A 15,000-nucleotide genomic window follows, 5' to 3' on the forward strand; every position below is an offset into this window, starting at 1 on the left:
TGCGGCTGGAGGGGATTGGGCAAAATGTTTTTTTTTTTTTTTTTTTTTTGGTTGGATGTTTAGGTTAAATGATTGATTCAGCCTTACGAAGTCATGGAAATTCTTTCTCATGAGGGCAGAGAGGTGGGATTGAGTTCGGTGGGGAAGTGCTCTTTTCAGCATGTTTGTAGTGATCTGGAACATATACGGAAAATAAGGACTATACCTTATGCTCAAAGCAACAGTCTACTCTTCCAAAAATTAATTTTCCATAGGAGATTTTATTGATACTTCATGTGCTTGCCTGAGATCAGCTTCTGAATCATGCCATGCCACGAGAACATGGATGTGGCCTATATCTCTAAACATTTCAGGCAGAATGTTTGGAGATATAACGGTTTCCCTTCCTTGACTCTAGCAATCGCTGGGTGCATTGCCCTTTTCCAAACCTGCACGTGTGAGTATAGCCTTCCCTTTACATAATACAAGCCTTTTCTTTAGGCTGAACTTCAGAAACCAGGTTTTCTTTAGACTTCAGTTCAAGTATACGTATGCCTCCAGGGGGTTGTTGTAAGACCTTTGCAGTTTCCGTCTGATGTGTTTGTGTGCGAACAAGACGTGGCTTCATTACAGACGTGTTTTCCTAACTGAGATCACAATGCTTGAGATTCTGTTCTCATTTAATACTGATTGATATTGTATGAGGACGGTTAATTAGCAATTCATTATATATGTGTGTGCGTGTGTATACATAAAGAGAGAATGAGCGAGAGAGAGAGACACAGAGAGAGAGAGAGAGAGAGAGAGAGAGAGAGAGAGAGAGAGAGAGAGAGAATCAGCAGCAGTTAGATGTGAAATAATTAGATGAAAGTAATGTTTATCACTTTACAGACAGTAGTTTGCAGAAGAGAAAATGTCGACAGAAAAGAAGCTGCACCAAGCAAGGGGGCAAATGTATCGCAATGGAGGAATCTTGTTTGAAGATCACCAGCGATGATCTCTGCAAGGGTGCAAGTTGCAAATGCTGTTTGGAGAGTGAGTATTGCTGTACCTTTTCCCTAGGCCGTATTTTATCGTAGATACAAGAGGTACTAGCTGCATTTTTTAAACCTCTTTCATTTTATCTTGATATTTCTGTGTGAGCAGTTTACATAATAACACCTTTATTTTACCAAGAAAAGGTTGCAGAATTTGGCTTCACTTTACATATCCTGTCAAAGTAATTTGCATTTATCCATTACAGACAAACGAAGTAACAAAATATTGGTAGCTAAAACTAATTTGGAGTTAATAACATTGCAGTATATATATATAACTGGATGTGTGTATATATATATACAAACACATATGTGTGTGTTCGTATACACGAGTGTGAGGGGGCAGATTGCGCCTGTTGTGTTCCTAAGACAGGTCAACCCAATCTAATTCTCAGTTTACAAATATATGTTTTATGCATGGCTAATTCCTTTCTTTTTTGACACATACACACCATTGCAGGTTCCTGCGAGTGTGGTGTGGCAAATGACGCCCGTATCATAGGAGGTGAAGAGATATCTCCTCCGAACAAATATCCTTGGCTAGTTGGTATGCTTCATCCTAAAACACTCGGTGATAGATTTATCTGTGGCGGATCTATCATTAACAAGAACTATGTTTTAACTGCCGCGCACTGTCTACTTGGTGAAGACAGTCTACCTTTACCAGCAAAGGAATTTCAAGTGGGAATTGCCAACCACAATTTCAATTCTGAGGATGATGACATACAGGGTGTCACTCGGGCAGTGGGTGTGAAAAGTTACATCATCCATGAAGATTACGTTCCTCAAAGTACTGATAATAACAACGACATCGCTCTCCTGCGTTTGAAAAAGTCGCTGGACCTGACATCCCAAGTTCGACCTGTATGTTTGCCTACTGACCCGAACAGGAAGTATGAGGGAGAGACTGGGACCGTGATAGGCTGGGGAGACACAAAGAACGGGAAGGGGGCCTATCCAGACGCTGCCAGGGAGGTCGATGTACCCATCATAGACTGTAAACGCAAAGTAGGTGGTTCTCTAATCACCCCACAAATGATGTGTGCAGGGAGGAAGAAGTCAAAGAACAAGGGCGCAAAAGGTGCCTGTTTCGGCGACTCTGGCGGTCCTCTTTTCGTCAGAGAAAATGGGAAATACACCCAGGCGGGAATTGTCTCCTTTGGGAAAAGTTGTCTTAAGCCCGGTGTGTTCGTCGAGTCACCGAGTTCCTCACGTGGATCAGCGATAACACTCCTGGTGAAACTTACTGCCAGTAGTATTACAGGACATGTAAAAGCAGATACATACATAACGATATCTGTTTAGCTTTTGCCTTTGAAGAACTGCATACAATTTCACACATGATCATGTAATAGTGACACGTGTTTGTAATCACATCTTGTTTTTATGTTTTCCAAGGACTCTTTCCTTTGTATGAAACGCGTGTTGTACTTCACTGAGAAATATATAGTTCCAGCATAGTAAAATACATTGTGATTTCCTTCATGAAAATATCCTTATCTTTATGTATAAAATTGCCTGTGAGACCTTGGAGTATATGAGGATCCAGGGAACACGCACACACAGGAAATAAAAGATAAGACCTTTGAGAGAATCCACATCATTGATACACAATCTAACTCATCGCGCCTTTTGATGGGTGAATTCCAGAAGTACCCTTTTTTTATAAATGAGACAGAAGCCTTCAGTTGGCTGTAACAAAGAGCGTGATTGATAGAGTAGAAATAATTAAAAAGTCCCTCAAATTATATCTCTAAACACGAAATAAGCCATTCGACCTTTTAGTTTGTTTGTTTTTTTCTTCAAATAAGTGACTGCTAAACACGGAATATTAGTCTCCATTGGGTTGAAAGGGGCATATTTTTTAATTACGAGTTCTTGATTTTTTTTTCTTTTTTGATTGTCGGAATGGCAACACCCGTGGAGTTTGGCGGCCATTAATATTTCAACACAATTAACAGTTATAGCTGTACATTTCTTGAAACTTGTAAACTTTATATATATATATATATATATATATATATATATATATATATATATATGGCTGCGACCTTTGCAACAACTTCTCGCAGCTGCAAAACATCCAAACACGGACACAATAAATAGAAAACCATCCTACGTTATGATAATGATCATATAGTGTGCGTGTGTGTGCCACGTACTCATTGGCGAGTAACAAAATAATCAGAGTACATGTATTTGTACTTGAACTTAAGTACAGATTTTTATGTACTTGTACTTTTGGAATTTAAACATTTAAGCATTACAAAGTGAATATTTCTGCTCCAATGATGTAACTTCCAACCTACACAAACATATGAAGGTAAGGCTTCTTTGTGTGTATAACGTAGGGTTCACAATCTACAAACTACCCCAAGTGTGGTTGATTAGCATTGTCTATCGGAAGACGGAGGGCAGCCTTTCCTTTTCCTCTAAAGCTCCTCTCCCCAAAATGAATACTCTTGTTGTTGACATTGAGACGATTATCCTCAAATAACCATTAGGCATTTTTGCATAAAATGTTATCTGGTTTTGTTACTTGTTTTGTTATTTGATGCTCAAAATGAGTAACATATGGCTGATTGGAAAATGTATAATTGGGGACTGGTAGCAAGAATATGTGACATATGTCACATGCACAAGTCACAGCCCAGGGGAGACTAGCAATCAACTCTGGATGGATTTGCCAAACATCCTAAGAAATATTCGCCTCACAATGTTAGACAAAAGCAACTCAACAATGCACGTGTCCTTTTTGTCACAAATGACCTTGTTCCATTTTCTGTAGTAGAGAGCTAGTTGTTCTGTGAAAGCACAACTTAAGTGTGAACAGACTGTTAGCCTGATGCTTGACATTTGGTCTAGTAGGCAGATGAGATCTAATTTAGGAGTAACTGCTCATTTCAGTCACGTTTTGTCCTTGAAAACAGCTGTTCTGCCCTGCAAGCGCTTCAGTGGCCGACACACAGCCCACATTATGGAAGAGTATGAAGAAACTGTACAAATCTCTGATATACATTTAAAAATCACAATCATAACAGATAATGTTGCGAATATATCAGAATTTTCACTTCCTGGCTTCTCAGATAGTTTTGACAATGATATGGACTCCTTCAGATTCTAAAGACGGACTAGAAGTGGGTCTGGATGTTGAGAGTTTGGCCGAGGAAAATGATGCATATGAAGTTCTGCCAACTGAAAACAATTCATGCTTCACTCATACTCTGCACACAGATCTACCATTGCCGCTGATGTTTTGGAAAGTGAGAAAAAAAAATGGATTTTGTGCTACATGATGGAATTCCCAAGTGAAAATGATAAGAATTCCGAACAAAAGCTAAGCATCATAGATAGAACACTAATTCTGAGTGTGTATGATCGTAATCTACTGAAAGACATATTAGAAATCCTTGAGCCATTTGAGGAGGCTACAGATTGTGCACAGAAACCTGGTCGTACCTTGCATTAGGGGCTTCGTATTTCATCTAAACCATATGGAATCCCCGTATAACTCCCAGGGTTGTCAGTCCGGTAATACCTTCTGCTATTCCGGTACCTTATGATGTAGCGATGACGTAGCAATGACGTAGTCGGTTGGATATGTCGTCTGGCCGGTAGGGTATGACGTAGATGATAGATTCCAGAAATGACAGGATAATTGTTTATACGATATTATATAAAGATGTATAAATATATTGTTTTATTTTCTTTACTTTAATACATCAAATATGATAAATGTAAACAAAATTGCTTTGGACTGTGACCCACACGACAATGACGATGAAAATATAAAGTAGAAGGCGAAACTTCCATTAGCTTCTGTATTGAAAAGGTATTTTCTGAAGGTTGCTAACTACATAGAGCACTTGTTGAGAAGAAGTGACTGCTAAGATTATGAGTTTGAGAGGTATTTGACAAAACCGAAATATACATGAAAACAGATATCTCTATAACAGTTCTTGGCATTAATATGATAATGTCACATAGTCCCACTCACAAATCCTCGAATATAACTGTGCCAATGCATTTTGACAAGGGTGTGGATAATAACGAAGCCAAAATAATAGTTATTAAATAGAATTATTTAAAGAAAACAACAGTGGCATCATAGTTTCAGAGCCAATCACGATTCAACAAAATTCAGCCAATCACAGCGCATCTAGTAACTACGATTCGGTTCTCGCGACTGCTCTGACAACTCCACGTCAGGACTTTAAACAAAAAAATCTGTAGAGAAACGTTTGATGCACTATAAGGAGAGAAAAGCCTATGTGTTGGAAACGTTTCTAGACCCACGCCTGTGCTTGGAGAAAGTTCAGAATATTTGCCAACGAAGAGGAAGAGGCTATTCAGTTTCGTGCATATTCAAACACAAGAGTCAACATCCACAAGTGAAAAGATACAGTCACTGAACACGCAGATCAGGCGTTATCTGAGCCAACCTTGCAAGGCGTATGTGTTGGTACTTTGGAAAGAACACATATATACTCTGCTTGCATTATCTAAGATGGTTCTGAACTATTTGGCTGTACCTGTATCTTCTGCTCACGTTGAAGGCTTTTCAACATTGAAGCCTGACATATGTCGTCAAAATCTTCGAAAGTGGGATGTTCATAAAGTGCAATGATGATGCACTCTAAGAAGCTCACGTGTGTATTTCTTATTTCAAGTAAATTATTTATTTTCTTTACCCTACTTAGCAGCAAAAAAAATTCATATGCCGCAAAAGAAATCTACATTTTATTAAGTAATTCTATGATTACTTTTGTAATAAAAGTCATAAAAGGAAAATTAAACAAAAAAGTTGCACAAATTTATATTCAATAAAATCGGCTGCACTTCCTAGCTACTTTTAGATATAAAATTTTATTATTGATATAGAATAAGGGACACATTTTAATGCCCTGATACCTTTATTGTCTGCATCAAATTAACTTTCATTACTGATATGAGAAATATTTGGATAGTTTTTTGCATTTGCAGCATATGGAATATAATTTATTCAAGTTAGTCATAAAGTTTAAGTTCTTGTTTTGCAATTCTGTGATAAAAATAATGTGCTACAATAAAGGTAGAATTTCGATATACTTTTCTATATCGAATTCCACTTTTAAACAGTGTACTCATTAATGGGGATATACGGAAACTACTAACTTTGGTGCTTTACGAAAGTACTTGTACCTGTACTGAAGTACAATGCATGTACTTGGACTTGGACCTAAGTATAAAGCAAAGTGACTATACTTTTACTTGAAAAATATCCAGGTATTTGGACTTGGATTGTACAGTCACCTGTACTTGGACCCTGAGCGACTTACAACACAGTATGGCTAGTTCGTTTCGTTCATCACGAATGCACTTTATCTTGAGATAAGTTTTAATTTTTCGTTCTCATGCGTCATGGAGTTTCTTTGAGGAGAGGAATCCATACTCTTACTTGGCCACGGCAAGATCTCCAAGTGGTTTGGGTCACGAACCACCTCATAACTGTCCTAGACGTGTGTAAAGGGCAATTTATCCTGACTATCATAAGTACGATTTTCTGGGAAAGGCAAGGTATAGCTGCCTACTGATGGGAGGAACACTTCTAACAATTATATTTCTCCAATCGAACCTATTTCGGCGAGTTCGCCTACACCATGCAGGAAGATCCACCCTAACACAAGGTCTACATAGACACAGCCACGACATACTGCAAGTCACGTGGCCACTTCTCGCTGTTTCGTAGATATTTCGTCTATCATATTTTGTAGATACAGAATGGTACATTACTGGAATATGAAATATGATGCATACGAGAATAGTATATTAAAAAAATATTAATATAAATTTCATGCTCACACACATATATATACATATATATCGTTTCCATGTATCACAAAAAAGGTGAAAAAAGGTTAGTAATATTTACACACCTTGTGTCATTTCTTCCCTAGCAATGGAGTTTTTTTTTTTTTCAACAGCTTAGATTACCCTTCCTTAGTTATCCAGATTTTTCTCCACACGAGCAGGGAGCGTACCGAAAAAAATACGCAGGGTAATCAACTCCTGATAAATCCGTAAATTGCAGAAACGAACACAATGCAAATCCGCATTATAGGCATATTGACCGAAAAACAACAACTTCCATTTCGGAACTCTATCCCACCTCCTCGCCTTGACGACGAAACATCACTCCCCCAAATTGGGAAGCATGTTGCGCCAGGGCAGACGGTCAGCTTCATCACCAGCTTCAGTGATTGATTCAGCTCCTTAATTGCCAGATTTAGCACCGGCCTCAAAGTTTCAGCAACTACTTCAGCACCAGCAGTTCCAGCCTCAGGCCCTGCCCCAGCGTCAGCTTCAGCTGCAACCTCAGCACCTGCTTCAGTTCTACCATCTGCACCTGCCTCGGCGCCAGCCCCAACTACAGTTCCAGAACCAGCACCAAACCCCTACTCAAGTGTTGTGTTGCCCTACCTGAGATCAACACCTAAAATTAGGGAATCAAAATTATAATTAACTTCCAAATTAATTCAGCTCCCTTGCAAAGCACAGAGAAGAAACTAATCTCAATTTCTAGTTTGGTTGCCTCCATTACAAAGAAATATTATCCCAAGAAACAGGGACAAATATAAAGCATATGTTAATGAACTCCCAGTGATATGGTAAAAAAAACTAGTTGTTAATACAACTATATTATATTCATTACAATACAGGTGTTAGATATTCTAGTGACTAATGATAAAAATAATAATAATAATAATTAAATAATTACAAAATTACACTGTGATTCCCTGACTACAAACATTAATGCTTAATTCACTAGAGTCAATGCACTTACTCATAAGAATGTATCACTATGAATATGAAAATAAACTCGATAAATAAAATAATAAATTCTGATAGCTGGTATAATGACGAAGTCCCCAGTGCCCTATCCTCTCTCACGCAGCAGCTACCGTTATTATTCATAAATTAGATAAATTCTCCCTTGGGAGACAAAGAACGTCATGGTACATCAACTTATCATACAAAATACTAACCATGCATTAAAAACGAATGGGGGAAAATCAGCTCATCATATTTCAAACCCCAAGGCACGGAGAAGTTGCCATGGCGGCCTCCTCCAGCGTCCTGCCGGTTTCCTGTTCACTTCTAATGGATAATAACTGTTCTGGACACACAGCCCCTGGTTGCTCTTTGTTTTCCGTGGAGGACGAAAACAGAGCTTCTACCGACATACTCCCGCTGCATGGGGATTGCCAAGTCTTCATGATTTGGGGGGATTGGATAGCGTCGCAGGCTTTCCCCACGAAGGCCGAAAGGGAAGAGAGCGAAGCGCCGGTCGACTGCCCACGCCAAGCCTCCATAACAATTCGAGAACGAACTTTGTCTTTTCTTTTCCTTTACACAAGAAAAAAGTATATATACACATATACACTATTATTATATCATGCCGATGTATATCTGTCAGTGCAAATAAAATTATATTATTGGCTTCAAATGGCCTTTAAATATTATAGACAACCGAAATGAAGGTGTCAAACAAAAATGAGATACTTGTAAAATCAATTTATATTCGCAGGAGTTTTCTGCGAGAGCTTCTTCTCGTGTGTGATCGCGGGGCAGAGAGAGAGTAGTTTTTCAGGGTGTTGCTAGCGAGGATCATGGTAACAAATGTCCATGAGGTTTTGATGTTACTTTAGTTTAAAGAATCAGGAAGTTTTTACTTTGAATGGGATACCTAATCGTGATGTTATTAAAAGTTTCTCTTTTAATCGATTGATATATTGCATAAGTTGGGAATGCTTTTACCAACCTGGAAATAACATTGCCTTTTCTGTGTCTGTAAACTCTGGAATTCTCTGTGGGATTTTCTTTTCGTTTTTTCTTTTCAATGTTGAGAGTTTTATCTGCAGTCTGCATATCCAACAACTTATAAGAATATATATTAATGAATTTTCATATACATCTTTGACATGAAAATGTCAGAATTTGTTTCGTTATTGCTTATTATAAATATTAATGGCAACTCCATCATTTCTATGGAGTTAATGACGTTGTCATGGCGTATGGATAGATGATTGGTGGGATTAAGTAGCTCGTTCTGCCTTGTGCAGGATTAATCGTTGGCTCCAACGGAAAGCCTGGTCCAGAGGAAAATTAAGTTTAATCCTGATCGCTGTCAATGCGCATGCGCATTAAAGATCTGGCTTAAACTTTAATACCGGAGTAACTTTTATGGCGCGTACAGAAGACGCCCTTAAATTCAATCGTGGACGTTGCCATTGCGCATGCGCATTTGAGATCTGGTTTAAACTTTAATACTGGATTAACTTTTATGCCGCGTGCAGAAGACGCCCTTATCTAGTATATGAAATGTACATTGTATGTATAACTGAAACAGGTGCTGAGGTTGCAGTTGAAGCTGATGCAGGAGCAGGTGTTGATGTTGAAACTGCTGGTGCTGAAGTAGATGCTAACATCGGTGCTGAAGCAAGTGCTGAAACTTTGCTAAGTAGTTGGACGCGTGAGAATGTCTTTATTCTTACAACGTACGTCAATATTACCTCGACCTAGTTTTATTCCTAGGGCTCCATTCGTTTTCTTAAATGGGACCATCGTCAGGCCCTGAGATACCCAATGGCATAGTCTCCACGTTGTTGCTTCGTATCCCTCGTGAGGTACGCACATAGATGGCTTAGTAACAAGGACTTTTTTATTGTTCCTTGTTCTTTCGTTGTCGGTATTCATGACACTTGCCTAGATGCCCATTTCGATCAAAAGAGAGAAACTGCCCTAGGTCTTCAATGTACAAACAGGTGTTCTGTCAGATTATTTGCCATAATGTCGCTCACAGGCAGACCTCGCCTCTTTGCTTAGGGTCAGCGTAGAGAGAGAGAGTGGGAGGGAGATGGGGAGAAAGTGAGAGAGAGAGAAGTGGGAGGAAGGGAATATAGAGAGGGAGTGGGAGAGAGTGGGAGGACGGGAGAGAGAGAGAGAGAGTGTGTGTGTGTGTGTTTGTGAGTAACAGAGAGAAAGAGAGAGAGGGGTAGGGAGGAAAGGAGTAGGGGACAGAAAAAGAGAGTGTAAAAGAGAGGGGGGAGAGAGAGAAAAAGAAGGGATGACATAGATTGAAAGAGAGAGAGAGAATTATGTAAATGTGTCGATATTTTTCTATACATCTTGAGAAAATCACCCTAGCGATACCGATAAAGCGGTTACTGAGATATATGTATCGCGATACTGCCCATTACTGATTATTGCTAGATTATTATTACTATCATCATTATCATGATTGCTGTTGTCATAATTGCTACTTTTATCAGTATCGTGAACGCATTCATAATTATAACTATTATTAGTGTCATTATTAATGTCATCATCATATTTTTTTATATTTATCAATGAGTTCTTCCCCACAACTCTGAAATGACGTTGGATATACAACAAAAATACCATTATATAATAGTTGTCACAAAGAGTTACGTATGAAAGGTATTATAACGTATAGAGGACAGAAAACGAAATATAACAAACTTAAAATACAGTGAAATATTTACTTTTTATTTTGATCAACCCACAAACTAAACATGCAAAGCATCACCTCCATTAACTATCAGGCCCAACATTATATATATTAAGTACTTTTATCGCTCATAATGTGTGAGTTTATTTCCTCACTATTCCTTTTGCTAACTGAAGAGACATGGGCGTGGCCTGATACTCACCAAATTCCTTGTTTGCTGAAGTTCATCATTCATGGAAAAAAAAAAATATCGAATATTAAAACTGCCCTGTATGTGAGGTAAAAATCTGATTTAACTAATTTTATTCGTATTTAAGAGTAGTATGTGAATACTGAATGTATCAAAAGTTTTAAGCAATATTATGCAGGAAAGATTACACAGACTTTGATACTGTGTGCTACACTATATATATATATATATGTGTGTGTGTGTGTGTGTGTGTGTGTGTGTGTGTGTGTGTTATGTGTGTGCGCGCGCGTGCGTGCGTAAGCACGCATGTACTTGATGGTGGGTTGCAAAATAGCATGTATAATTCGTTTCGTTTATCCCGAGTGCACTTTATCTTGTTCTAAATTTTAATCGTGGTTTTCACTATCAACATTCAACACGCCTTGGAGGAGACGCATCCACACTCGAATAGCTGAGCAAAAAAATGCACGATTGTTGGTTTCAACTCAAAAAGGGAGTGCGAGCGAGGTTGCAGGAGGGAAAAGAGACTTGCTTCCAATAAGCATGTTGCATGATATCTTCAATGGTTTCAAGCTGATTCTGAGGAGTGGGTATTTCATCTCTATTTTATGTTATTTATTCTCTTGGTTATCAATTAATGGCTATTCACTGTATATGCATAGACTGTGTCTATCTTTATGTGTATGTGTGTATACATGCATACATATATATGTATGTATGAATTATATATATATATATATATATATATATATATGTGTGTGTGTGTGTGTGTGTGTGTGTGTGTGTGTGTGTGTTTGTGTATGTATGTATATATACACACATTTCTTTCAATGTAAAGTCAAACTTTGTATATGTTCTCTTGATATGTTTATGAAATAAATATCCGAGTGTACGAAATATCCAGATAATACAGCAGGTTGAACGCTTGTTTACTCACCCGAGAACTACCAAATGGGTGATTTGAAGAAAGAGGAATCAACTTCAAGGATATAATAATAACCAAATCGTATATTTTTTCATATTTTTATGTTAAAGAATACCCTTATATTCTTGGACATTCATCTCACCAATAACCCTAATATATTTTAAATAGATAATATGTATATGCATATATATATATATTATAACTTCTTAATGAGGTATGGGAAATCCAAGGTGAGAACGAGGCTGTTTGGGAAATGCAGCACCCTCTGGTCAAGCTGACCCTCTCCTGAAGATGGACGCAAGCCAAACTAAAATTGCATATAGAGGCCGTGTCATTAGGGTGAGGGAAAGTGGTCTCTCTCCTCGCGAAATTTCCAGAGAGCTGGGTATCTCCCGGTCGGTGGTTTACGGGGAGGAGGAGGAGGGTACTCTCAACGACCGGCCTCGTTCCGGTGCACCACGAAAGACGACCGGAAATCGGGTTGCTTCAGACCTGGGAGATGAATGCGAACCCCTTCATCAGTGCAGTTGAAATAGAAGACTTCCAACTCCCATTAACAGGCCGAACGGTAAGAAAACGATTGATCACATGTGGGTGGGATTCATCACAGCCATCCAAGTGAGGTAACCGAATGTCATTGCCAAGGTCGCCTCTAGTTCGCCCAGCAGTACGTGGAGAAAAATCAGTTGGACTGATGAAAAAACTTTTTTGTTCCACCACCCACAGGAAGTTCCTTTGCTAGATGAGAAATGACACAAGGTGTGTAAACATTACTAACTTTTTCACCTTTTTATCCTTCTATTGTATTATGTTATATGGAAGAGATAAATACATATGTGTTGAAATTAGCATTTTATTTAAACAATACGCATTTCGTGTTCTAGTAATCTATCATTCTGTATCTACAAGATATGATAGTCGAAACCGCGAGACATGGCCACGTGACCCGTAGTATGTCGGGCCAAGATCTGTCTAGACCCTACATGGTGTGGGCGAACTCGCCGAAACAGATTCGATTGGAGAAACATATTGAATTGTTAGAAGTGTTTTTCCCATCAGCAGGCAGCTATGCCTTGCCTTTCCCGGAAGCAATCGTATTCATGATATTCAGGATAAATTACCCTAGACACACGTTTAGGACAGTTATGAGGTGGTTCGTGACCCAAACCACTTGGAGATCCTGCCGTGGCCAAGCAAGACGTGCGACTTACTCTAAACCCAGTATAAAATGTTTTGGCGAATGTTATTACGCCTGGGGAAACGGGAACTCGAACATGAGCTTGTCGCTTAGAGAAGACCGGGAGTTGAACGAGTTTTCGAATGAATTCTTCTTATCAGTATGAATTTTCCTTACCATTTGCCAGTAATGTTTTACTTGTTACTATTTTTTTCTTGGAAAAGTGATCTAAATTAATGAGCTTGCTACCAGTTAGTTCCTTTATACAAGACAAGTAAGTATTTATCATCAAATTCATATTGTGGTATTTTGCGCAAAACGTAGCTCAAAATATTAATATAAAACCAATAAGTCTTAATAAACCTGTAATATGCATGCCAGTCAGACACTGGAAACGACACACATGTGCATTGAAAGTAATCAAGAGCCATAATTCCTCAAACACAGACATGTATATTCACTTAACTCCTTCATCATTTTGCGTTCAGTTAACGATCTGAAATGAAGGCAATAAACGTAATGTTTTTTTTTTTTTTTTTTTATGTTTTGCTGAATTTGTGTTTTGAGTCTGACGAAACGAGAGAGTTAAGTCGCGTTATTAGTTCAATTAGTTGCTTCGAGACCGTGAAGTTGCGAGCAGTTGCAGGGTCGCGGCGAATTTGCAGATTTCTGTTTCATTCAGCTGCCATACGTAGATGTTTATAGAAAACCTTCTTAAGGTAGAGGAAGAAATGCCGAGCTAGAACCATTTGCTGTGCTAAAATACCGCTCTACCTCCATAGGTGTAGTCATTTCAATAATCAAATAATTACAAGAAATCCATTTCAAAGCCAGTGATGTCTAATCCATTTCATATGGTCGGAAATGGTTATTTCATAATCAAGAGAATATATAAATATGACTTTGTAATAAAGCATAAATATGCTAACTTATCTGCACCTACGCATATACAGTGAATCGACATAAGGTAACAAACGAGATAACAAAAAAATCAAAATATTTCCCTCCTTGAAACAAACCAACCCTTGTAGTTGCTCGCGTTGAAACAAGCAAAGTGGAATGTTGATAGCGAAAACCGCTATCAGATTTAGCACAAGATGAAGTGCATTCGTGATAAACGATACGAATTATACATATTTGTGTAACTAGCCACACACACACACACACACACACACACACACACACACATACAGAGTCTATGATCAATATTATAACGTAGAATGTTTTTATATTTATTGAGTCCGTAGTTCGGTTCTGAGTAACAAAAACAAATCATCAGTTCGATTAGCTGCTACTAACTAGTGCAGCTGCAAGAGGTGTTTGCAAAGGTCGCAACAAATTTCTGGAAACATTTATAAAAAGAAAGTTTTCAAGTTTCAAGAAATATGAAGCTACCAATCATGCTCTCTGTTACAGCCAACTTAGACTTTTGCCTCATTCATAAAAAAGGCGCGATGAGTTGGATTGTTGTGTATCAGTGATGTGGATTTTCCCAAAGGTGTAATTTTTTATTGCCTTTGTGTGTGTATGTGTGTGTGTGTGTGTGTGTGTGTGTGTGTGTGTGTGTGTGTGTGTGTTCCCTGGATCCTCACAGCACAGGTAATTTTATATATAAAGGTATGAATATTTTCACGAAGGAAAATCACAGTGTATTTTATTATGCTGGAACTATATATTTCTCACTGAAGTACAACACATGCGTTTCATACAAAGGAAAGAGTTCTTGGAAAACATAAAAACAAGATGTGATTACAAACACGTGTCACTATTACATGATCATGTGTGAAATTGTATGCAGTTCTTCAAAGGCAAAAGCTAAACAGATATCGTTATGTATGTATCTGCTTTTACATGCCCTGTAATACTACTGGCAGTAAGTTTCACCAGGAGTGTTATCGCTGATCCACGTGAGGAACTCGGTGACTCGGACGAACACACCGGGCTTAAGACAACTTCCCCCAAAGGAGACAATTCCCGCCTGGGTGTATTTCCCATTTTCTCTGACGAAAAGAGGACCGCCAGAGTCGCCGAAACAGGCACCTTTTGCGCCCTTGTTCTTTGACTTCTTCCTCCCTGCACACATCATTTGTGGGGTGATTAGAGAACCACCTACTTTGCGTTTACAGTCTATGATGGGTACATCGACCTCCCTGGCAGCGTCTGGATAGGCCCCCTTCCCGT

General features: G+C 38.6%; 3 protein-coding genes across 3 annotated transcripts in view; 1 reads left to right on the forward strand and 2 right to left on the reverse strand.

Annotated features, from left to right (window-relative positions):
* The window catches only part of LOC125048398 (venom protease-like), a 5,072-nt gene extending 2,588 nt beyond the window's left edge, over nucleotides 1–2,484 (forward strand). Inside the window, exons 3-4 of the mRNA XM_047647078.1 lie at nucleotides 871–1,014; nucleotides 1,477–2,484. Coding sequence (XP_047503034.1) covers nucleotides 871–1,014; nucleotides 1,477–2,321 — 989 coding nt within the window. The 3' untranslated portion in view covers nucleotides 2,322–2,484. The remainder of the gene's footprint in view (nucleotides 1–870; nucleotides 1,015–1,476) is intronic.
* Nucleotides 2,485–6,376: 3,892 nt separating this feature from the next.
* LOC125048207 lies at nucleotides 6,377–8,239 on the reverse strand. Its single transcript, XM_047646778.1, has 3 exons — nucleotides 8,090–8,239; nucleotides 7,244–7,450; nucleotides 6,377–6,508 (listed from the first exon to the last, which is right to left on the reverse strand). The coding sequence occupies exons 1-3, from the start codon at nucleotides 8,237–8,239 to the stop codon at nucleotides 6,377–6,379; spliced, it is 489 nt and encodes a 162-aa protein (XP_047502734.1).
* A 6,230-nt stretch (nucleotides 8,240–14,469) lies between these two features.
* Nucleotides 14,470–15,000, reverse strand: part of LOC125048400 (trypsin-1-like) — a 10,291-nt gene continuing 9,760 nt past the window's right edge. Inside the window, exon 4 of the mRNA XM_047647079.1 lies at nucleotides 14,470–15,000. This exon is cut by the window's right edge and continues 483 nt beyond it. Coding sequence (XP_047503035.1) covers nucleotides 14,684–15,000 — 317 coding nt within the window. The 3' untranslated portion in view covers nucleotides 14,470–14,683.

This window comes from Penaeus chinensis, chromosome 43 (assembly GCF_019202785.1).
Source record: "Penaeus chinensis breed Huanghai No. 1 chromosome 43, ASM1920278v2, whole genome shotgun sequence".
NCBI lineage: Eukaryota > Metazoa > Arthropoda > Malacostraca > Decapoda > Penaeidae > Penaeus > Penaeus chinensis.

What these genes read in the sequence shown, in the direction of transcription:
- LOC125048207 (XM_047646778.1), bottom strand. Translation starts at nt 8,239, where the DNA reads ATGTCGGTAGAAGCTCTGTTTTCGTCCTCCACGGAAAACAAAGAGCAA. An exon ending in CAACTTCTCCGTGCCTTGGG is followed by an intron (nt 7,451 to 8,089) that starts GTTTGAAATATG and finishes ACACTTGAGTAG; the next exon opens with GGGTTTGGTGCTGGTTCTGG. An exon ending in TGAATCAATCACTGAAGCTG is followed by an intron (nt 6,509 to 7,243) that starts GTGATGAAGCTG and finishes ACACACGTCTAG; the next exon opens with GACAGTTATGAGGTGGTTCG.